The sequence below is a fragment of the Haliotis cracherodii genome, unplaced genomic scaffold (genome assembly GCF_022045235.1).
Source record: "Haliotis cracherodii isolate W230 unplaced genomic scaffold, xgHalCrac1.p SCAF_5, whole genome shotgun sequence".
Lineage (NCBI taxonomy): Eukaryota > Metazoa > Mollusca > Gastropoda > Lepetellida > Haliotidae > Haliotis > Haliotis cracherodii.
This window is the reverse complement of record NW_027266308.1, coordinates 27,579,732-27,606,608: the sequence shown is the minus strand read 5'-3', so window position 1 is coordinate 27,606,608 and position 26,877 is coordinate 27,579,732. Positions and strand designations below refer to the sequence as shown.

The 26,877-nt window shown below is 37.9% G+C and overlaps 2 protein-coding genes across 2 annotated transcripts in view; one reads left to right on the top strand and one right to left on the bottom strand.

Moving 5' to 3' along the window:
* Positions 1–1,805: 1,805 nt before the first annotated feature.
* LOC139441960 (peroxiredoxin-5, mitochondrial-like) lies at positions 1,806–26,760 on the bottom strand. Its single transcript, XM_071222705.1, has 6 exons — positions 26,641–26,760; positions 18,732–18,866; positions 12,301–12,432; positions 10,605–10,643; positions 8,117–8,172; positions 1,806–3,151 (listed from the first exon to the last, which is right to left on the bottom strand). The coding sequence occupies exons 1-6, from the start codon at positions 26,734–26,736 to the stop codon at positions 3,046–3,048; spliced, it is 564 nt and encodes a 187-aa protein (XP_071078806.1). The 5' UTR covers positions 26,737–26,760; the 3' UTR covers positions 1,806–3,045.
* The window catches only part of LOC139441962 (uncharacterized), a 48,184-nt gene continuing 36,084 nt past the window's right edge, over positions 14,778–26,877 (top strand). Inside the window, exon 1 of the mRNA XM_071222707.1 lies at positions 14,778–14,792. Within this exon, the coding sequence (XP_071078808.1) occupies positions 14,781–14,792 (12 nt within the window). The 5' untranslated portion in view covers positions 14,778–14,780. The remainder of the gene's footprint in view (positions 14,793–26,877) is intronic.

The following is a 26,877-nucleotide window of genomic DNA, read 5'->3' as shown; positions in this document are numbered from 1 at the left end:
ATGCAAGTAATATAGACCCCTTTATACAATATAAAATAGTATATATAAATTCCATGTCTACATCACTATCGGTGATTCAAGAAGCCAGCTGCATCTTTAACTCCACGGCAGAATGATTTTCATATAAATAAATAAATGATTGACTTAGCTATATATTTTGACTGACCTTGCGTGAAAAAGCTGGAATAAATCCCTGAAACATCAAATTAGAAAAGTGTGGCCTCAACTTCCCAACATGGGTACAGCATGTCAAGCCGATTATTTGCGTTCCACAACATCGTATGGCTTCAATTTTGCCGAAACAAGGCTTAAATCTGAGGAGAAAAAAATGGTAAAATTTCAACAAGACTCAAACTAATTCTAATTTGAATATTCGATACACAGAATTGTCTTCTCTCTACACTCCAATAATAATGTAAATTTGAAATCAAGCATATTCTAAAATCAATTCCTTTCATTTACCGATGAAGACAAAATACACATGAATTCTTATATGACGTGAAACATGATTACCCTGTAGTTGGCCCAAACTAAGCATGGATGTATTTATTTAAGTCTGTGATAATGACTCTGTTATCCATGTTCTGGGGCCAGGGTGTCAGATCTGGCTGTTCATGGCTTTTTGGTGTAATGTAAGACTGACCAAAAATGTATTCTATATATATGGGATAAGACAACTTTGTTTAACAAGTACCATGTACAGGATGTAAGCTTAATATCATCTGCTGGATATGTTTTGTACTCTGTGTACAGAAATTGGAATAAAACTATGCAGATAAGACAGTTGTGTTGTTGTCTCTGATCCCTTTGTAAATGTGACTCTGCAATAGTCCAGCTAAATAATGGCGGCATGTAAATATTCAAAACTGGACCAGACAAGGCAATGATTCATATTATGAGCACAATTAATAATATAATTCCCCTAATACTTTCCCTTTCAAGCAAACAAGCATTTTCTCTTTTCTGTCAATTGTTAAAGTGCCAGGTGTAACAGCTGTTTGATAAGTCATAATCGCCATCTGAATTCAGCATAAAAGGCAGATTCTGAGGGTCGGGACCCTGTCCCGTTTGAAAACCAAATATAGTATGTTGTTGAGAAGCATTCCCCCACTGACAGGATTTTGATATTTTGGACCCCTCCCTTTTAAAAATGCTGGATCTGCCCTTGAGCGTGGTCACACTATCAACCATCACCAGATTTCCTTTGCCATAGGAAGTACCACCTCCAATCTTCCACAAGCAGTTTTCATCAGCGTGCTCCAGTGGCATTGCCATCAAATCAGGGCCAGACAATCCGGTGATTTATTCATAAACACCGATCTACGCAATTAGGATACTATGACATGCATAAACCAAATCAGCAAGTCCGACCACCTAATCTTGTTAGTCACCTCTTACGACAAACATGGGTTGCTGAATCCCAATCTTGTAAACACGGATGTGTATATCTCACATGATTTGACGAGAGGGAAGTAATGAGTGAGAATTACATCGCTTTAAGCAATATTCTAGCAATATCACTGTAAGGGACACTAAATTGGGCTTCACTCATTGCACCCATGTGAGGAATCGAAACCAGGTCTATGGCGTGACGAGCAAACGCTCTAACCACTAGGCTAACCCACCACCCCCTGAAGGAAGGAGATCATGGTGGATTGTTAGGGCAGGTGATCAACATGAACTGATGTACACAGCCACACTTTTCTCACAATTAATTCTCACATTCAATCCCTTGTCTGACGTGTGGATGTCATCCACTTCACACTACAAATCAAACAGATTAAGATTACTAAAAACAAAACACATTTTCTACATTAATAATTTTATTATTACAATCTTGTTAGACTATCACCCTGGAAATTTCAAACAAACAACTAGACATTTGGAAATATGATCAGACCAGCAATTATCCGCAAAAAAAACATCTACAATTTGGATTTGCAATTGTCAGCTTTAAGATCTTTAAAGATGCTGATAAAAATTGTGCATAAAACATGAATCTTTCCATAAGGGTTTTTCAAGAAACATTGAAAAGTCATGTCCAACATTGTAACAACATGTTCCCATCGGAAACTGATTGTATATGGCAGGCTGTCCAACTGATATCCATGACATGGAGAGTAATGTACACTCTAACAAAATATCAACATGTTTGTTTATTCTGACTCCGAGACACACATTTTTTCCCAGATACATACTTCCAGATCCTTTGTGCGATAAAGGTATATGAAGATCTTGAGTATAAAAGTCAAACCAAGGAAATGTTGACATGAAATTCACAACCTGTAAAATGGCTGTAACAAAATCCCAGTAAATTAAAACCAGACACAAATGTGTTTAAATAAAGTAAGCTGGATGGAACGTAGAGACGACAGCTAAGGAGTTGTGCAGGGAGCACTGATAAATTAATTAAACAAACAATTATCTGAAGGACAGGTCACAGTAAGGATAAATGTATCCTTCCAACATCTGGAGGTAAAAACAGACTGCCTTACTATCCAGATGAATAAAATTACTTCAAAATTCTGTACCTTTTATTATTATGAAACAAAACATCTCTGACATCTCTGTCATAAATACAACCTATAAAACAGTAGGTGCTCCCACATGCCTGGAGGACTGCTTCACACTGCACACTTTACCATAGGGCTGTTAACTAAAGACCATGTGTGCGACTGTGAGGCCACTTTTTGTTTCCTTGGTTTACAGACTGTTTTGTGAAAAGATTTGTTTTTCAGGTGGTAAATAAAATTTTATAAGACAATTCAGATTATCTTTTTGTTCTTTAGAAAATTACAATGCCATGTGTGCTGTGCCTGCAAGGTTTGACCCATACAAAACCCAATTCACTTCTGTTGAATACCGGTAAGTCAAATTTGCATTTGTCAGTAAACTAAAAAAGTACTTTTGAGACTTGATGTTTTCTCCACTTTCCATTTCTTAAGGTCTTGGAATCCTTAAAGCAATTGATGAAAAAAGCCTGGTCTCACTGTCACCACACGAGTGCTTCCTACAACAGCCTCGTCACCTCAGTAGCAGTGCTTCCTACAACAGCTTCATCACCTCAATCGCAGCACTGCAGGCAAGACCAGTGTTGTCTGGCTCGGCCTTGATGGCCTTCACAACGCCATCCTGCACAACCATCGCATACCTAGAGGAAATCATTGCAGACATGGCTATTAAAAAACATAGCGGACAGAATGACCTCTAACTACTGGCAAATTGTATCAGTTACTGTTGATAAATTACAATTGATAATTTTGTATAGAAAAACAAAATGCCTTATGTATATAGTTATAGAGTTATTTTAAATAACAGGCTTTGTTCTTGTTAATAAATTTAATGTTAGTATTGTTAGAAAAAGTAGTGTTAGTTTCCAGACTATTTATTCAAGAATTGTTTTCAAACAGATGAAAAACAATGAAAAGTACAGACAGTGAAAGTGAAGAAGTAAAAGGTTAAGAAGCCAACAACAAACCACATCTACAAGGACGAATATTCTAAACTCTACCTTCATACCTTGGTTTAATAGATTAATACTGAACAATCCATATCCCTTGTAGGTTCGTCAAAATAGCAGGCCAGTCAAACTAAGCTGGCTCAATAAGATCTTATTTAAAAAAGAAGATAACTGTAATCCTCATGGATATTCAAAACAGAAATCATATTAATCTTAATATTAAATATTTGGTGATGTTATATACCAAACAGAGTTAAAAGCTGCCACAAATCCATTATTCCAAGACCAGTATACATCTAGCTGTTTCACATTCCAGACTACTTCAAAATTTAATTGACTACGTTTGATATGACCAATTATACTACTCAAAGAAAAAGTTTAGGACCACCAAATAATTAATCTGTCAAATTGGAGTAGAAATTATTTGAGTAGAATACGTCTCTGGATACTCCTGCCTAAGTGAGAAACTTTGTCCACTGATTATCTGACATCAGTCTTATCAAATACAATGCTGGTGTCATGTTAAATCTTACCTCATATATCTTATCACAACCTCAGACAGGTCACGGTTTAGCTCGTTATGGAGTTTAAGCTGTAGAACTTAACGTAGTTTTTGTCTCATATTAACCTGATCACTTGTGCAAAACACCAAACTAAAGAACAGACAATAAAAGAAAACAGGAAGAACAAAATATTAGCATGCATGTGGTGAAGATTAAATACAGTATACGAGAAGAGTATGGGCATTAGGACTGTAACAATACAATCTGTATCATGATAATAAGGTTTGATACACCACCCTCATCATACATCCCACCCGCTCCTGCTCCGCCCCACCCCACCCCACCAGACACATACACACACACCATGTTGAATGTTACATGTAGGACACTGTGATGTGTAGTAATACATGGATACAGGGAGTTATCACCTATACATCCCACCATGTTGTATTGTTACATGTAGGACACGGTGATGTGTAGTAATACATGGATACAGGGAGTTATCACCAATACATCCCACCATGTTGTATTGTTACATGTAGGACACTGTGATGTGTAGTAATACACGGATACAGGGAGTTATCACCTATGCATCCCACCATGTTGTATTGTTACATGTAGGACACTGTGATGTGTAGTAATACATGGATACAGGGAGTTATCCCCAATACATCCCACCATGTTGTATTGTTACATGTAGGACACTGTGATGTGTAGTAATACACGGATACAGGGAGTTATCACCAATACATCCCACCATGTTGTATTGTTACATGTAGGACACTGTGATGTGTAGTAATACATGGATACAGGGAGTTATCACCTATACATCCCACCATGTTGTATTGTTACATGTAGGACACTGTGATGTGTAGTAATACACAGATACAGGGAGTTATCACCTATACATCCCACCATGTTGTATTGTTACATGTAGGACACTGTGATGTGTAGTAATACATGGATACAGGGAGTTATCCCCAATACATCCCACCATGTTGTATTGTTACATGTAGGACACTGTGATGTGTAGTAATACATGGATACAGGGAGTAATCACCTATGCATTCCCTCATGTTGTATTGTTACATGTAGGACACTGTGATGTGTAGTAATACATGGATACAGGGAGTTATCACCTATACATCCCACCATGTTGTATTGTTACATGTAGGACACTGTGATGTGTAGTAATACATGGATACAGGGAGTTATCACCTATACATCCCACCATGTTGTATTGTTACATGTAGGACACTGTGATGTGTAGTAATACATGGATACAGGGAGTTATCACCTATACATCCCACCATGTTGTATTGTTACATGTAGGACACTGTGATGTGTAGTAATACACGGATACAGGGAGTTATCACCTATACATCCCACCATGTTGTATTGTTACATGTAGGACACTGTGATGTGTAGTAATACATGGATACAGGGAGTTATCACCAATACATCCCACCATGTTGTATTGTTACATGTAGGACACTGTGATGTGTAGTAATACACAGATACAGGGAGTTATCACCTATACATCCCACCATGTTGTATTGTTACATGTAGGACACTGTGATGTGTAGTAATACACTGTTACAGAGAGTTATCACCAATACATCCCACCATGTTGTATTGTTACATGTAGGATACTGTGATGTGTAGTAATACACGGATACAGGGAGTTATCACCAATACATCCCACCATGCTGTATTGTTACATGTAGGACACTGTGATGTGTAGTAATTCACGGATACAGGGAGTTATCACTTATACATCCCACCATGTTGTATTGTTACATGTAGGACACTGTGATGTGTAGTAATACACGGATACAGGGAGTTATCACCTATACATCCCACCATGTTGTATTGTTACATGTAGGACACTGTGATGTGTAGTAATACATGGATACAGGGAGTTATCACCTATACATCCCACCATGTTGTATTGTTACATGTAGGACACTGTGATGTGTAGTAATACATGGATACAGGGAGTTATCATCTATACATCCCACCGTGTTGTATTGTTACATGTAGGACACTGTGATGTGTAGTAATACATGGATACAGGGAGTTATCACCTATGCATTCCACCATGTTGTATTGTTACATGTAGGACACTGTGATGTGTAGTAATACACAGATACAGGGAGTTATCACCTATACATCCCACCATGTTGTATTGTTACATGTAGGACACTGTGATGTGTAGTAATACAAGGATACAGAGAGTTATCACCAATACATCCCACCATGTTGTATTGTTACATGTAGGACACTGTGATGTGTAGTAATACACGGATACAGAGAGTTATCACCAATACATCCCACCATGTTGTATTGTTACATGTAGGACACTGTGATGTGTAGTAATACACGGATACAGAGAGTTATCACCAATACATCCCACCATGTTGTATTGTTACATGTAGGACACTGTGATGTGTAGTAATACACGGATACAGGGAGTTATCACCAATACATCCCACCATGTTGTATTGTTACATGTAGGACACGGTGATGTGTAGTAATACACGGATACAGGGAGTTATCACCTATACATCCCACCATGTTGTATTGTTACATGTAGGACACGGTGATGTGTAGTAATACACGGATACAGGGAGTTATCACCTATACATCCCACCATGTTGTATTGTTACATGTAGGACACTGTGATGTGTAGTAATACACGGATACAGGGAGTTATCACCTATACATCCCACCATGTTGTATTGTTACATGTAGGACACTGTGATGTGTAGTAATACATGGATACAGGGAGTTATCACCTATACATCCCACCATGTTGTATTGTTACATGAAGGACACTGTGATGTGTAGTAATACACAGATACAAGGAGTTATCACCTATACATCCCACCATGTTGTATTGTTACATGTAGGACACTGTGATGTGTAGTAATACACGGATACAGGGAGTTATCACCTATACATCCCACCTTGTTGTATTGTTACATGTAGGACACTGTGATGTGTAGTAATACACGGATACAGGGAGTTATCACCTATACATCCCACCATGTTGTATTGTTACATGTAGGACACTGTGATGTGTAGTAATACACGGATACAGGGAGTTATCTCAATACATCCCACCATGTTGTATTGTTACATGTAGGACACTGTGATGTGTAGTAATACACAGATACAGAGAGTTATCACCAATACATCCCACCATGTTGTATTGTTACATGTAGGACACTGTGATGTGTAGTAATACATGGATACAGGGAGTTATCACCTATACATCCCACCATGTTGTATTGTTACATGTAGGACACTGTGATGTGTAGTAATACACAGATACAGGGAGTTATCACCTATACATCCCACCATGTTGTATTGTTACATGTAGGACACTGTGATGTGTAGTAATACACGGATACAGGGAGTTATCTCAATACATCCCACCATGTTGTATTGTTACATGTAGGACACTGTGATGTGTAGTAATACACAGATACAGAGAGTTATCACCAATACATCCCACCATGTTGTATTGTTACATGTAGGACACTGTGATGTGTAGTAATACATGGATACAGGGAGTTATCACCTATACATCCCACCATGTTGTATTGTTACATGTAGGACACTGTGATGTGTAGTAATACACAGATACAGGGAGTTATCACCTATACATCCCACCATGTTGTATTGTTACATGTAGGACACTGTGATGTGTAGTAATACACGGATACAGGGAGTTATCACCTATACATCCCACCATGTTGTATTGTTACATGTAGGACCCTGTGATGTGTAGTAATACATGGATACAGGGAGTTATCACCTATACATCCCACCATGTTGTATTGTTACATGTAGGACACTGTGATGTGTAGTAATACACGGATACAGGGAGTTATCACCTATACATCCCACCATGTTGTATTGTTACATGTAGGACACTATGATGTGTAGTAATACACGGATACAGGGAGTTATCTCAATACATTCCAGAACGTTGTGTTGTTATCTCATCAGACAGTGAAGTGTAGTTAATCATGGAAACAGGAAAGTGTTACAGTCCCATAGCATGGAAAAAACAGAGTTAAAGGCAAGCATCTACAACAGCAGCTACGTCTACGGGAGACACTCCCAGGCGACATTTTACACTAACCTCTTGGACCTTACTCCCCCCAAGACTGCCGTCAAGTCAACATCCATCTCAATTTTCTGAAATACAATGAATCCATTAATTTCCTCTAGTGTCGAACTAACCTCTTGGATCTAATTCCCCCAAGTCGTTCGGTCCGGTCCATGTCCATTCCAACTTTCTGAAACAGTTCAATAAATTGAGAAGCGCCCAACCAGACTGCCATCTCTGAGGCACACATATCTAGGTGCCACCTGTATTTATCAATAATGGAGCAGCCATTTGATTTTCGGGGGTCAGGATGTTTGTTTGAGATCATATACTTTATTTTATTTAGGAGCTGAATTATTTTTTCCAACATAACAGGTGCTCTTTATTTTTATGACAAAAACTATTTGCACGTTCACAGTTTGTCGTTTTAGTATTAATAAAAGAAGTTGTAAATTATAATTTCTCTCAATATTCCAACATGTCTGCAAGATAAGGACACATTATGTGTTTCCTACACAGCAAAAGGATTTTTTTCCAGTAAATCTGGGGCTAAATTATTATTTTTTTACTTTTAAGGCTGCATCAGAGATGCTTGTGTCACTGATGACAAGGAAATGCCCTGATAGTGAAACAGTGACACAGTGAGAGTAGGAGGAAGTATGGAGGGTTCACACTCGGCATTATCTCCTGTGTTTCCTTATTGAGCCATCACCACTACCGGACTGGTTTGGGAGGACACTATGGCTTCTACAGGCCCACAATTCAATATCTCTCAACACTTATTGTGAGGAATTGTGCAAAATTGAATCTTAGATAAATTTTCATTCAACTAAATTTTGTTACCTGAATTTGATACCCCTCTTGTGTCAGAGCAGATATGTGTTGATTTTCAAGTCTGATTTATACAAGATTTCTTTGATTGTTTGTTTGTTGTTGTTTAACGCCGCAATATTGACAGTGGTCTGTAACAAGTGTCTGGACAAGACAACCCAGTGACTGATGTCATGAGCATCAATTCATGCAATTGGGATATGATGACATGCATCAACCAAGTCAGCAATACTGACCATCCGATCCCTTTAGTCGCCTCTTATGACAAGCATAGTTGCCTTACAGCAAGATTGGGTTGTTAAAGACAATTTTATCCTGGATCTTCACTGGGCAATTTATACAAGAATTCTAGGGTATTTTATTAATGATGCTAAATCCTCTGTCCCCTGTATATCTTATCCATTATTTGATGTTGGATTAGTGTCAGATTCTTCTGTCAGCTATCATAATGATTACACTGTATGCAAATACTGAAACATGGGGTTAAATAATGCATAACATGAAGAGTAAATATATTTACCGTATTCGACATAATAAGCGCCCAGGGCGCTCTCAAAATTAGAAATGTGTGTGTGTGTGTGTGTGTGTGTGTGTGTGTGTGTGTGTGTGTGTGTGTGTGTGTTCTTATAAGAATATTATTTTGGTGGAAAAAAAAAACAGAATTGAAAGATAAATTTCATGGGTTACGCTGACAGCCTGAAATGTTTATATACGACAGATATATTTTTCCTGAATATAATTGCCCATAATTAAGAGTGCACATAGCACACGAGTGAGTATTTTACGTGAATAAATAAGTCTTGTGTACACTCATCAATCGGAAAGGGTGCTAATTGGGATTGTTCACTGGCCAATTTATCAGCAAATATCGCCGTGGGCGCTTATTAGAGCGGGGCGCTTATTACGTCAAATACGGTATCTGAAAAAATTAAATTGACATCTCACTGAAGCTGAATAACAATTCAGTAGAACAACAGAGTAAGATCCTGAAGACCAGAAAGAAAATACATAATACAAAAAACACTAGTCAGCATTCTTATCAAATACCATGTTTTACTTATCTCGTGATCCGATAAAGTTCTCTCGTGAAATGCACCACACATAAAAATATCAACTTTGCAGGTCATTCGATGGGACATCTTCCCTAGGCAAGGGAGTTAAAATCAAGGTGCTCAAGTAATATGATGCATTTTGTGAGGTAAGACCCATTTTATAACTAAATAGATCTTTACTATCTATCAGACTGCCTGTACTGGGCTGGGACGATACACCAACTGTGCGATCCAATGTGTATCACAATACCTTGCTCACAATCCAATACGTATCACGATACATACATGTGCTATAATCGGCGGTGCATAAGCCATCTTTTTCATAGACAGGATGGCCAAATAACTGGCACACTAACCATGCAAACGATCTACCGTTGACAGTGTCAAGTGGGGAGCTATGGATGAAAATATTTACATTTTCACTGCTCATTTTCACTAGTAATAAGTGTTTGGTGTAACATTTATTAATGAATACATTTAAGGTAATAATGAATACTTTTTACTTAGTGTGCGACTGTGATCGATACTTATATCAAGAAGTAAAACATTGTGATCCACTGATGCATGTGTGTATTGTCCTACTACCAGTAAATACATTATCATACTTACAATCATCATCACACAACTACCAAACATACCTTAGTGAAGGTAGCGCCTGTGTCTGCCAACATTCGCACCTGTAACCCATTTCAGACAAGTGATGCAAATGGAAGATCAAAAAGCTGTATATATGCTTAGCTTAAAAAAACAATTGTTCATACAAGTCTTATATATATTTAGTAATGGAAACACGGAACTATTGACAATGTTGGTTAGTTGGTTTGTTGGTTAACGCCGCACTCAGCAATATTCCAGCTTTATGACGGCGGTCTGTAAAGAATCGAGTCTGGACTCCAGTGATGAATATCATGAGCATTGATCCACACAATTGGGATCGATGACATGCATCAACCAAGTCAGCGAGCCTGACCACCCGTTCCCTTTCGTCGCCTCTTATGACACTCTTAGTCGCTTTTTACAGCAAGCATGGGTTGCTGAAGACCTATTCTACCCCGAGGTCTTCACAGACAAGGGTCAGCAAGTAAGTGCATGTGGTTTTACGCCGCTTTTAGCAATATTCCAGCAATATCATGACAGTGGACACCAGAAATGGGCTTCACATATGGTACCATGTGGGGAATCAAACCCATACAGTAACCACTAAGCTACCCCACCACCCCTTAAGATTTGTTTGTTGTTTAACGCCACACTCAGCAATACTCAAGTCTGGATCAGACAATCCAGTGATTGACATCATGAGCATCAATCTATGTAATTGGGATACAATGACATGCATCAACCAAGTCATCAAGTCTGAACACCCGATTAGTCACCTCCTATGACAAGCACAGTCACCTTTTACGGCAAGCATCGGTTGCTGAAGACCTATTCTAACCCTGACTTTCACGGGTATATGAAATACATCATAAATCATAATAATATCATTAATAGTTTGGATACAACATTATCCCAAACAAACAATTCATAACAATTTGTCAAAAAGATTGGAACACCATGAACAAATCCATTTTCATTGAACAGGGGACTGCCATGCAGTGCTACCTTCCATCGCTTCTGAATCAAGGAAACGCCGATACTACCCTTTCAACAAACCATGGTGTTGTGTATGGTCAATATTTGCTTTGTTTTACATCATTATACCATACTCTCCATTATAACAGACACTGAAAGTGTGTAGCATAGCTACTTTGTAAGCCAATACTAAGTTGGCACCCCTTAAGAAATGAAGAAAGCCTTGCAAGGTTTAGTTCTACACTGAATGCAACTATAATAATTGTTTTAGAGATTGAGTCCATATATTTTCAATTTTAGTGATGGTATGGAATAACATCCCATTAAACTTGAAATCATGAAAATGTCTTCATTACATTTGCCTCCAGCAAAATCCCTGTACATCACCCATTGTGACACAAAACATGACATCACAGTCGGATATCGAAAGGCCCAAAAGTTCATTGTTGTCCCTTGGTCTATTTCTATACTGTTTTTCTTCCCATTATCTAGTGCCACATATACTTTAAACAAGTGAAACTTATAACCTGTCACTGAACATGTAATTATTTCACAATTCCTCCCAACAATTGATTGAGAAAAAAGTTCTCTTCTTCCACAGTGCTGCGCCTGTTTCAATCAGAGGTGGTTATTGTGATTTGATTGACCTCTGATTGACAAATCCGAATTGAGTATGTTGCAAATTCAAATAGAAATAGCAGTAAATGCATGACAATAATATTGCTACATTAACTTGTCCCAGATACTTTAAGAGTTATGCACCTTGTCATCTGCTCCCAGTGCCTTGCCCCAGGCGCCCATGACGAAGGGGTCGTTGACACCGATGCATGCCACGGTTGTCACTCCCTTGTCCCTCAGCTGGGAGATATTCTGGATGAAGCCAGGAGCATGTTTCTGAAACAATAACAATGTTCATTCTCAATACCCCATTTTATTAATTTACTTCACAAAATATGGTACCACCGAATTCTTAATATTACTAATAATACTACAGTGAATCTGTCATGGTGCACAGTTTCAAACACAATGAAACTTGATATATAAAACAATGCACTTGTAACATAACCATTATTTCAACTAAAACACAAAATTCAAGATGCTTGTCACGACCCAAGTGTTGTTAAGCACCTCTTTAAACAAGGTTTAAGTTTTATAACTGCTTGTCAGCTTGTTGTGAGAGGAAATCCTGAAGTGTTGCAGGTCTCAGACATTAGATGTTTACTACTTTGGTGAAACCCAGGAGCACTGATACCGTGCAGGTATCCACAGGTACATATTCAGAGTGAAACTGGGATTCAAACCCTCCATCATAGTATCATGGTACAACATTTATACTAAGTTATCTTATAATAATTAGATCTACATCAAGTGCTTTTATGAGTTATCATGGTGTAATATTTATATATGATAACTCATAAAAGCACTTGATGTAGATCTAATTATTATAAGATAACTTAGTATAAATGTTGTACCATGCTATAATTAGATCTACATCAAGTGCTTTTATGAGTTATCATGGTGTAATATTTATACATCATTTCATATAATTATAGTTTAGCAAGTAATAATTATCACTTGCTAAACTATAATTATATGAAATGATGTATAAATATTACACCATGATAACTCATAAAAGCACTTGATGTAGATCTAATTATTATAAGATAACTTAGTATAAATGTTGTACCATGATAATAGGTTCCTGGCACTCAGACAGAATGCAATTTTAGAAAGACTTCATGCAGCTTAGATCACTTGGCCATATTGTTTATTGTTTAACGCCGCACTCAACAATATTCCAGCTATATGACGATAGTCTGTAAATACTCGAGTCTGAACAAGACAATCCTGTGATTGACATGTGCATCGATTCACACAATTGAGATATGATGACATGCATCAACCAAGTCACAGAGCCTGAACATCCGATCTCGTTAGTCACCTCTTTTGTCAAGCATAGTAGCCTTTTATACGGCAAGCATGAGTTGCTGAAGACCTATTCTGACCCGGATCTTCACAGGATTTGAGGGGATGCAAAAGGATGTAAAATTATATTTGTGTTTGTCATTCTGACACACCTTGTTTAGGAAAACTCCACCTTTTCCCCCAAATAGAATGAACACTAGATACATAGACAGTGTAATCATGTACAGACTTTTCATGTTGACCAAAGGCTGTGTAAATTACTTTCGATAATACAGCATGTTGTATGTGGGGTATCTAAGTTACAGTGAAATTCAAGGAGCAACTCCCTCTTGAATGACTTGCTTGTTGGCTACGGCTTTGATAAGTGGATTTTCTTGGTGGGATAGGCAAAACCAAGAAAGTCTCCTATCCCGATTTGTGACAACATGCAGCAATATCCCCCAAATTTTTAATTTTTTTACCAGCCCTGAGGATACCTTTAAATAAATAAAATTGGTCTGGGCTTGCAGGCTAGTGTTAATTTCTACCCCTGTAAGACTTGTTTTCTGTCTTCAATTATTTGTTTAATATTTACTTTTACTTGGCCTTAAAAACACATTGGAGTTTGTATTCAGTAGGCCTGGGATGGGTAACTCAGGTACTCGGGTCGGGTAGGTCCAGAGTAGGACCCGATTACCCACAGCACTACCTGAACCTGCTGTTAGTCACGTGATACATTGTTTAAAACATGATAAAAACTTACTATAGCTCAGTGGTTACACTACAAGTTGCTAATGTTTGCATTTCTTTCTGACGACACACACAATCCTTTTGACTTGTATATGTTTGAGTAAAGATAAAGCTTTTGTCAACTTCAGTGTACACATGATCTGATCGTTTGATAAATGTAACTAAATTCCCAATCAGATATTTTGTTCCCAACTCTCGAGACCTACAGTGTGCCCCCAGATGGGGTCAGGTAATAGGTGGTTCGATACCAGGGTAGTAAATTTGGACTCGTGCCAACCCTAGTATACAGATATTTTTTACAAATCACAAAAATAGGATAGGATACATAAATGGGATGACTTTTGCCTGCTGTGACCTGTACTTGGCATTTCCACACTGCATCCTCCCAGCCCTTTCCCATTCTGAACAGTGTTTTAAAGCCCCCCCCACTGTAGTTTTTTAAAGACTTGCAGTCACTGCCATCTCCTCCCCATTTCGCTTATGTATGTGCTCATACTATAAGAGGCAACTTCCTGTTTTAGCTTCTGAAAAAATATTTATGCCCAGGCTGTGTTTAATTGAAATGACCCTGCTACAAACATGCTCCGATGAAAACTGCAGTATGTACATTTTATATTATTCTAATATTGCATGGATTTGTCCTGTTTGTAGGTGGTGTGCGTCCTTTATTTCATTCTTAAGGGTCTGGGAGACTAATGTTTATTACTCCCTAGGGTTGAAAATAACCAAGTTCATGAAAATGGTACGTGTACTACTGCAAATATCGCTTTACATGCACCAGTGTATTGTTAAAGTCATCATCACTGACCTCATTCAAATCTTATTGTGACGTGAGGTCGGAAACACTAAAAGATTGTTGACGTAATTTGACAATAGTGGTTTTCAAAGACGGCGGTTGTGATCATTACATTATTCTAAAGGGGAGCTTAAAAACATTAAGAAATAATGAGTTATATAGAAATTATTACACTTAAACGTGTGTCATAGTGATTTCACGAAACTCGTGTTACAATTAAATGAATTAATGTATCATCCCATTGTGACATCAGTATGACACACATGCGTCACGTGACTAATTCATGCGTAAAGAAAAAATCCAACAACACGATGATGCACATTCTGTTCTGTCATAGCTTACTACCTGTCTGTCATATTTTCCCAAAATTACAATTCCAAAACCAATTTGAGCTGTTTTTCAAAAAATGTATAACCCTGTATATATCGTGAAATCCATAGTTCATAGTGTGGAGGATAAGCATGTGTAAATCAAATTTGGGTGTACGTCAGTTTGCAGACGACAAATTGTTAGTAATTGTAATGAACATAAAAATTCCAGTGCGAGTGCGATTCCAGAGAAAAAGTTTTTAATTTGTATAAAGGAAACAGTGTGCGTGATCATGTGGCACTTGCTGTTTAGACGATGGCAATAACTGGTACAGTTGGTCAAAGGGACATTTCCATTCACACTGTTCTGATTCCCTATCGTCGCGTTATACCAGGGCCCACTTGCACAAAGCGATCTTAGCACTAAGATGATCGTAACTCCCACACTTTAACATAGGCTTACAATAGTCGTAGTGCTAAGATTGCTTTGTGCAAGTGGGTCCAGAAATCTACTGAAACTTTTTCCACGCACAGAAATAAGCGCATTTGCTCATAGTTTCACACAAATAAAAATTATTGGCAGAGTTAACTTTATGCAGGGGGAATATTTTAGAAATAACATGTACAAAACTGGCAATAACTGGTCATATAACTGGCGATAACTGGTCATATACATGTATATGAGACGAAACTCCACAGAGAGAGCAGTAGGCAGTAGGTCTATTGATATACAAATCCCATTAACATTAACAACACATTCAGGATATGTAATCTCATCAGGAAAGTCATTGTGTTTGAAAGGAACCTGAAAGTGAAAAACAAGTGAACATAATCAGACATTACAGCCAAAAAACCTGTTGACTAATGTAAAGGGTACCGGTAACGTATTTACAACTGTATATTTATCTGCAATTAGTTCAATGTTTGAGTGAGGATCTGAGCACTTTTCTACAAAGCGATCTTAGTGCTATGATCATTGTAAGTTTTTGTCAAAGTATTTGAGTTACATAATCGCCCGAGTGCTAAGGTTGCTTTGAAGGGGGGACCCAAGGACTTATGACCAAATGAACTTTGTCAAAATATTCCAAACTGTTTATCTTCGACTGCATGTACCGTTTTGTTTGTTTGTTGTTTAACGCGGCACTCAACAATATTCCAGCTGTAAAATAATCAAGTCTGGACCAGACAAACCAGTGATTGACATCATGAGCGTCGATCCACGCAATTGGGATCGATGACATGTATCAACCAAGTCAGCGAGCCTGACCACCCAATCCCGTAAGTCGCCTTTTACGACAAGCATAGTCGCCTTTTGCGGCAAGTATGGCTTGATGAGGACCTGATCTACCCCGGAATCTTCACAGGTTCTGCATGTACAGACTCAACTGCCTCCAATACAAGCCATACACAGATATTGTCATGATCAAAACAGTTTTGAATTTGATCAAAATAGATCAGATGGGTCCATGCATTAATACATTATTCCTAATATTAAACACTCATTTGCAAGTCTCTATCAAGATAACAAACTTTTACATAAATATGTTTGAACACTCCAACAAAAAAAAGATATATTCAAAATTAACAAAACCCTTGTTGGTTTTACAATATTTTAAGGTAATAAAATTTGACAAATCTCCCGGGAATAGTCAAGGCAAGCTCAGTGGCCGATATTCAGCACCAAGTCCTCAGCAACGAAAATGTTTGCAAAAATTCCCAAATTGGAATTACAGATATCCAAAGTTATTAGATTATCATAAACTATAACTTAATATTTCATAACTGTGTATATGTGACTTTGATATTATTGCATTCAATGCAATGTTACAATACTTCCGAATGCAAAAATATCATTTAAAAACAAAAAAAAATCATAATGTTTTTGCTTTTCCCAATTTGCTAAGGCTGTACATAGACTAACATCTAGTCTCTGAAATGAACATATTTTACAGAAAAAAGAAAACAGTGGTTAAATTATAGTTATAAAATATAATAAAAAGGAGCCCAGAAACTTTCTTCATTTTCAGATACTGCAGTAATCTAGACTTGCTAAACATTATAGACTTGCATGGGCTGTATTGGATATATTTGTTTCAGTGTCTGAATGACAGACTAAGGCTGCACAGTACTACCGATTTACCAGTACACGGTGATCCGAACCTTCAACAATACATATTGTGATGAGATCTAAACATGCCAAATAGGTTGGAATATTTGGGCAAATATGTAAATAAAGCTATTTCTTTGGGTTCTTCAATAATGAAATAAATGCATAAAATCCTGGTGATGCTAATCTCTGACGAATAATATTTCTTGTATGCACTGCTATGTGTCACTGTGTAAACTCTCTTGATTGAGCATTACTATGGTTACAAATGGCAGCCAAGCCCATTGATTACCAGATCATTCACAACAAAAGCAGAAAAGCCAATATATGGCTCTATTTTGGTCACGAAACAAGAGCACTTGGTGGCAATATATTGCAATATGAATCACAATACAGACCTTAGAATCACAATAACTGTATTGTTATACAATCGAATCAATACACAGCTCCCCACCACATAGTCTGACCCCTTGTAAATCCTTCATGCAGACATGTAGAAAGATATTTTGAAAGATGTTTCATGTATCCCAAGCTATCACACCTCAGAGCTCCAAATTACTTTTTGAGCAATTGAGTTTTTACTTAATAACCGCCCCGCTCTAATAAGCGCCCACGGCGATAATTGCTCATATATTGGCTAGTGAACAATCTCAATTAGCACCCCTTCCGATTGATCAATGTACACAAGACTTATTTATTCGCGCATAATACGCACTCGTGTGTTATATGCACCCTTAATTATGGGCAATTAAATTCTGAACAAATATATCTGTCGTATATAAACATTTCAGTCTGTCAGCATAAACCACGAAATTTATCTTGCAAATCTGTTTTTTCCACCAAAATAATATTCTTATAAGAGCCCCCTGTTTCTAATTTTGAGAGCGCCCTGGGCGCTTATTACGTCAAATACGGTATTACATTTTTCATTGGGTAACCAATATTTTTTCACTCATCTATATATCAAACTACCGGTACTGAGTTTTTCCCCAAATTAATGAACATTTTAACATTTAAAAAAAAATTAAATAATGTTTTAGATGTATTTAACTGTTCTAAATATATAAGCTTGACTCGGAAAGTTAATTAGCTCGTAATTGTGTTTCGGAAATTAGCTCCTTTGTACGCCTTCCGAAAAAGCTTCATTTTGTATTTACACACGCAGTTTTTATACATTTGAGTTTTTCATTTAATGCATGAGTTTCTGTGCGCAAGTTAATTGAAAGTAATTGAGTTTTGAATATTTTTTTTTGTGGGGGGGTATTTTACACAAATAAGATGCTTATCTGTAGTTCTGACACCTGCAGACAAACCACGGATGTCTTACCTCTGAACATGTTGGTGTGAACGCTCCAGGAACAGCGAAGATGACACTCTTTCCTTTACCAAACAAGTCCTTTGTGTTCACCTTGGTGCCAGGGTCACCTTCATAAAGGTCAACTGATGGGAGTTTGTCTCCTTCCTGGAATGACAGACAAAATGAGTGACAACAAATATACCAGCCATTGTTTGAAAACACTCTTGGTAACATCGCTGCCACCAGTGTGGGCGCGGCCATTACAAGAATGAAATTTGCCCTCTAACCCCAAATGTAGTAATGTTCATACTTTTTGTCTTTAGGAATGCCATCATAGTTCGTTTTGAAAAGGTTTACGACTGACCATGTTTTCCAGATAAATTTACTTTGTTGTTTGTATAATCAAATTGGTTCGGGATTGCAGACTGATGGAAAATCGATCAACTTCTTCCTTACATTCTTACTATATCAATTACATGCTTGTTTTAATGAAATAGAAATTTAAATTGACAAACAAAGAAAATAATTTAGCAGGGGTAAGTGTATTCGGCGACACAACAGTCGTCACTTGTTTGTAAACATAACAGTCATTCGGTTGCGAGTTCAACTCCAAGCATGGTTGTGGTCATCTATCACAGTGTGGAGTTCTGACTGGTGGCAGTGATAGTATAGAGAGATCCGCGAACGAGCTATCGTTGTGAGGAGCTTGAACTAAGAGTTACCATGTAAGAATATACGGGTCACTAATTCTTTCACAATGAATGCAAAGACACTCTGGGCAAAGACACAATGTACAATGACTTCTGCCGGACTTTGCCGAATGGTGACGGAAGCTGGAAATTAAAGGAGGGGAGCAGTGACTAGACTGGATTTTTCGACCCGGGGACAAGGATCTCCTGAACATGTTTGAGGAAGTCTTTGCCAAGCCTTTTCTTTAGAATTCAGAAACCATCAATTTTACAAACACTTCACTACATCCTGTGACGTTATTTGTGAACTTTTGTGCATGAAGTACAAGCAACAAGAAAACTCAGTGACGTGAGCCTAGCAACAGGGTTGCTGGGGACATTGAGTGCATAAGCTGCACTGAGTCACATATTATCTCTACAAGCTAGGTCATAAATCAGACGAGCAGCGTGAGGTTGCACATTTCTGCAAAACAACCAAAATGGAGTGGATTTAATGTAGAGGATACATCAACAAATTCACACCGAGACAATAAGTGTATAATTACAGACTGCATTTTTTAATTCACTGAAATATGACACAACATAGACATGACATGAAAGTTAAGAAAATAAAGACACAAGGCGTATCATATCTAGGATCATGCATACAAAGTTTCAGCTCCATAGGCCTTGTAGTTTCAGAGATCGAAAATGTCAAAGTTCACAATGGATGGACAGCTACCGAACAGACAATGTGCAAAAACTTTCAGTCAGGTGGGCTAGAAAATACATACAATTATATTGTTTAATCAGAATTGTTGCTTGACAATCAGAAGGTAACAATTTGAGATGAGTTGAGGTGATAAATTCTACATATGCTATTGGGATACTTACTTGGTATGAAGTTAAAATGATTCATGGGAGAGACATTATTTGGTGCCAAAACTGCCACATCATTAATATGAATAAAATCTCCAAAGTATTCAAACATCAAAATGAAATTATCTTGATTGTGAACTACCACTGGGAGTTTGGTCAGAACAGGTATGTGCTTGTCAATGAGAATCAACTAGAATTCCACAGATATCAGATCAAAGGGGTTGAGTGAGTGAGTATGGTTTTACGCCGCTTTTAGCAATATTCCAGCAATATCACAACGGGGAATACCAGAAATGGGCTTCACACATTGTGCCCATGTGAAGAATCGAACCCAGGTCTATGGCTTTAACCACTTGGCTAACCCACCACCCCCTGAAGGAAGGAGATCATGGTGGATTGTTGGGGCAGGTGATCAACATTAACTGATGTACACAGCCACACTTTTCTCACTACTAATTCTCACATTCAATCCTTTGTCTGGCATGTTTGATGTGGATTGTATCTTGATAGCCTACCCCGCTTGAATTAAAAGTCAGATGGGCGTAGGTGAATGAGCAAGAATCGGCTCATTAACGATATCTCAGGCTGGTAAACCAGATTATTTCTGAGGCATTAGGACAGTCATTCATCTAAATTATGTCATCCATCACACTTCAAATCAACAAACAGATTAAGATTACTTGAAAAACAAAACACATTTTCTACATTATTAATTTTATTACTACAAACTTGTAAGACTATATCACCCTCAAAATTTCAAACAGTAGGTGAGTGAGCAACGTTGTCTCATTGACAATATCTCAGGCTGGTAAAGCAGATAATTTCTGAGGCATAAAGCCTTTAGCATTTAGGCTACCCCACTGACCCGGATCTAAGTGAAGTGAGGTGGTTATAACCTCTTGATATGGGTGTATGTCAATGTATCAAAATGGCCCGGACCTCAATTCTTTATAATTTGCTAGCTATGGAAAATTGCTGAATCACACCTCTCTCAAATCAATAATACACAAGCTGACACGCTGTGATATGACTGGAATAGTGTTAAATGCGGTGTTAAACCCAACTCACTCACTCAATAATACACAGCACATTTGCCCAATCATTAATATATAGGTCATTACTGGAGAGTATCGATAATATCATGTATTGCATTCGTCAAATATGAATTGAAAATTATCGAGACAATCACTAAAAATTCGTGGAAGTATTGGGTGTTGTGCATGTTAGGTATGTTTACATTGTAAGTGCGCCAATGCGCACGTGCAGTGACGTCACTTTAGGTGTGACGTCATTATGTTGTTGTAACCTGGGCAGCTGTGTGAGGCAGTGCCAGTTCCACATTAAACAGTGATTGAGCCAACTGCGATTTTGTTATGTACTGAAGATTTGATGTTCCTCCAATGTGCGGGTCGGACAAATAACATAATACATACACAACAGTGGCGACGAGGATAAAACTTTCTATACGTGAATACAGTCAGTGCTTTTCCATAATGGCAGGCGTCATTGGAGATGTGGACAGTTCGATGAAAGTTTAGAAGATTGGATGTCATATTCTGAAAGAGTGAGTTTATATTTCGATGCTAATGACATTCCAAATGAACGAAGAGTTTCCGGGTTTCTTTCCATGATTGGTGCAAAAACTTACAATGTTCTCAAATCGTTGGTTTCTCCTGATTTGCCTCGTACACGTACTTTGGAACAATTATTCACTGTTTTACGTGATCATTTTATGCCTAGACCAAGTGTTATTGCTAAAAGATACAGATTTCACAAGAGAATGCAGACCGAAAACGAAACTGTTTCACAATATGTTGTTGTTTTGAAAGGACTGGCTAGATTTTGTGACTTCGGCGCTACACTGAATGAACGTTTAAGAGATCAACTAGTTCTTGGACTGAAAAGTGTAAATGTTCAAAGGAAATTACTTGCAGAATTAGAATTGACACTAGAACGTGCAGTTTCAATTGCAAATTCAATGGAATTAGCTGCGAAAGATTCAGAAGAATTGTGCCGCAACGGATTACCGAAGGAACAATCACAGTCAGAGGTGTTTTCTTTCAACAACAGAAGATCTAATGCAAGGTATGAACGTTATTGCTATAGATGTGGAAAGCCTTCGCATTTAGCTGATACTTGTAATTTCAAAGATACAGTTTGCTCATTCTGTCAAAAGAAAGGCCATATTCAGGAGGTATGCAAAGCGAAGAAATGGAGTCAAAGGTCAGGTCAAAGTTCAACATCCGGGTTTCGTCAAACAGGAAGTGCTAGCTCCAGCAATGTAAACAGAAACGGTAGGCGTCAAACTTTTCGTGTAAATGCTATCAATGAAGAACTTTGTTCAACCCATGAATATGAAGATGACATTCTAGATGATTTAGGTGACTGTCTAAATCATTTGCTCGCTATTCACGGTGCTGCAGATGTCATATGGGTGACAGTGAATGTAAATGGACGTGATCTTAAGATGGAGTTAGATACTGGCTCAAGAAGTTCTATCATTACTGAAGGCGTTTACAGACAGAACTTTTCAGAATGCAGCTTACAAGAATCGCCAATCCCAATGAAAACATACACAGGTGAGCTTGTCACAAATCTTGGTATCATACATGTTGACGTTCGTGACGGTGAAAGAGTCAACCAGTTACCACTACATGTCGTGCAGGGAAAAGGTCCTCCGTTACTGGGAAGGGCGTGGTTACCATACGTAAATATTGACTGGAAATCATTAGGAAATAATGTCAACACGTGTCACAAAATGTCAAATGAAGATCAACTCAGTGAAATGTTTGTGAAATACTGTGATGTATTTTCTGATGGACTGGGTACAATTAATGGAATCAAAGCCCATTTAGAAGTGAAAGATGGCATGTCTCCTAAATACATGAAAGCTAGGCCTGTTCCTTATGCACTTCATGATAGAGTGAGTGAAGAAATTTCAAGAATGGAGAAAAATGGCGTGATTATCAAAGTAGAACATTCTGAGTGGGCTACACCAATAGTTCCAGTGGTCAAACCTGACAAATCTGTCAGAATTTGTGGCGATTTCAAATCTACTGTAAACCCAGCTTTAAATGTGAACCAGTATCCACAAAACAAGATTGAAGACATGTTCGCTCAACTTGCCGGAGGTCAGAAATTCTCAAAGATTGATCTTGCTCATGCTTATCAACAAATGGAGGTGGATGAAGACTCACAGAAACTACTCACCATCAATACTCCAAAAGGACTCTACAGGTACACAAGACTTGCTTTCGGCATTGCTTCAGCTCCTGCAATTTTTCAAGCTACAATGGACCAAATTCTTCAAGGTTTGCAGAAAGTATTATGTCATCAAGATGATATTCTAGTGACCGGTTCAAATGATGAAGAACACTTACAGAACTTAGATGCAGTTTTGTCAAGATTACAACAATTTGGCTTGAGAGTAAAACAAAGTAAGTGTAAATTCTTTGTAGACTCAGTCAAGTATCTCGGTCATGTTATTGACAAAGAAGGACTTCATACTTCAGAAGATAAGGTGAAAGCTATCATCAGTGCTCCAAGACCTGAAAATGTGACACAACTACGTTCCTTTCTTGGTGGAGTCAACTACTATGGCAGATTCATCCAGAACCTTTCTACAATCGTTCACCCGTTAAACGAACTGTTGCAGAAAGACAAGAAATGGCTATGGTCAATTGAATGTGAGAAATCTTTCAAAATGTCTAAAGCAAAAATTGCAAGTTCCGATGTGTTGTGTCATTATGATCCATTGTTGCCAATAACATTGGCATGTGATGCATCCTCCTATGGCGTGGGTGCTGTGTTGTCTCATGTGATGAGTGATGGTACTGAACGACCGATTGCATTTGCTTCAAGAACACTGAACAAGGCTGAAAAGGGATATTCACAAATTGACAGAGAAGCCCTAGCGATTATATTTGGTGTGAAAAGATTTCATCAGTATGTGTATGGTAGGCATTTCACTCTCGTGACAGATCATCGACCTCTCACTGCCCTGTTTGGTGAGGGACGGTCAGTACCATCATTAGTTGCTGCTCGTCTACAGAGATGGGCATTGATTCTCAGTGCATATGATTACAAAATTCTGTACAAATCTTCCTCTGCCAATGCAAATGCTGATGTGTTGTCTCGTTTACCTCTACCTGATACTACGAAATGTGTGAGTGATGATGTAGAATTGTTCTATGCAAGTCAGTTTGAACATCTGCCTATTACAGCAGGTGATGTGAGAAATGAGACAAGGCGAGATCCTGTTCTTTCACAAGTGTACATGGCAGTGATGAATGGTTGGGATAAAGATCACAGTGAGAACAAAATAATGAAACCATTTCACTCAAGAAGATATGAGCTTTCCATTCAATTAGGATGCATTGTATGGGGAATGAGAGTAGTGATTCCTTCTAAACTCAGAAACGGTGTTCTAAATGAGTTACATGGTGGTCATTTTGGAATGGTGAAAATGAAATCAGTTGCTAGAAGTTATGTGTGGTGGCCTGGAGTAGATGCTGATATTGAAAGTACTGCAAGAATGTGTATTACATGCCAGAATGTTCAAAATGATCCAACAAAAGCTCCTGTTCATCATTGGTCATGGCCATCAAAACCATGGTGTCGCATTCATTTGGACTTTGCTGGTCCTTTCATGGGTCACATGTACCTGATTGTTGTAGATTCTCATTCCAAATGGTTAGAGGTGATTGTTATGAATTCAACTACTGCTGATGCGACAGTGAAAGTGATGAGAGGTTTGTTCGCGAAATATGGATTACCACTGCAAGTTGTTACAGATAATGGTCCACAATTTGTGTCAAATGAGTTTGAAACATTCTTGAGAAGTAATGGTGTAAAACACATTTTATCTGCTCCATATCATCCTGCTACTAACGGACTGGCTGAGAGAGCTGTTCAATCCTTCAAACAAGCTATGAAATCAACTAGAGCGGATGATGCAACATTACAGAAGAAGATTGATAGGTTTCTGCTAGCCTATCGTTCTAGTCCCCATTGCACAACTCAAGAAACTCCAGCAAAACTTTTTCTTGGAAGAGAACTAAGATGTAGACTTGACTTAATCAAGCCTAATCATGCTGATGTTGTTGCTACAAAACAGTCTTCTTCATTGTGTCAACCTGGCGACACAAGACAGCTAAATGACAATGATAAGGTGTGGGTGCGTGAGTACAACAAAGAAGACAAATGGACGGCTGGCAAGGTGATGACAAAATGTGGTGAAAGACATTATGATGTTGACATTGGCAATAGAACTGTCAAGCGTCATATTGATCAATTGAGGTGTAGAGATGCAACTAGTAACCATGGTAACGAGAACATGATTGTTCAAAGTGACTGTAGTGCAGGGACTGTAGAAAGTATCAGGGTCAACAAAGGCGACCCTATCGTAATACCTAGTGCATCACAGCAATGTGATGAACGCCAATGTGAAGACAGTGAGGTGACAATTGCAAATGTACCGGCAAAACAAACCGTGAGACGTTCAGAAAGAGTGAGAAAACCTCCCGATAGACTAACCCTGTGAGAACACAATGTAGAATAAAGTATTCAGCAATGTGTAGCAGATATTATATATATATATATATATATATATGAGTTTATCATTTATGGTTGAAAGTTGTAACATTGTTAAATTATAACTTTAGAAAATAGCTCATAGTACTGTGTTCTGAATATTGTAAATGTATTGGTTAGAGAAGTAGAAAGTAATTTCTTTTAAGGGGGAGAAATGTTGTGCATGTTAGGTATGTTTACATTGTAAGTGCGCCAATGCGCACGTGCAGTGACGTCACTTTAGGTGTGACGTCATTATGTTGTTGTAACCTGGGCAGCTGTGTGAGGCAGTGCCAGTTCCACATTAAACAGTGATTGAGCCAACTGCGATTTTGTTATGTACTGAAGATTTGATGTTCCTCCAATGTGCGGGTCGGACAAATAACATAATACATACACAACATTGGGTAATGAGTTTTCTGAGAGACATGAATGAAGCGATCGTATACCGTTACATTTGTATATATATATATATAGATCTACAATTATATCCTTTAATCAATGTTATTGACACATACACACTAGGCCTATTTGACGTATTTGAGGTATGAAATATCATTATCCGTTACAAACTTTACTATCCCAATTTTAAACACAAAATCTTATAGTAAGATATATTACAAGGAAGTCATGACACATTACTGTTGACACTTCATTTGCATATCAACTCAGATTCAGGTTCACCTGTAAGGAATGTTCGATGCAACGGGCACCTGCTAAAAACAAAAGCCGAACATGACCGGTCTACCCCTATTAGGATCTAAAAAAAACTAACTGCATATAATAAATAGAAATGTTAAGCGACATCAAAGCGTCTTTACCTTGATTGGCATATTTAACGTTGCTGTCGTTGACAAGTACCGGCCCGCTACTGCTCGTGGAAGCGAAGAGATAACGAAATGCCGCATGCTCTGCATAGCGGTAACTTTCAATGTCAACGAAGAGAGTTTTCCTAACAACAGGTTATCATGTGTATGACTTGATTTGTTTACACTTTTGCGAAATAGATTTCTGAGATCAATTAACACCTAAATACATCTATTAACACTTAAATGTAC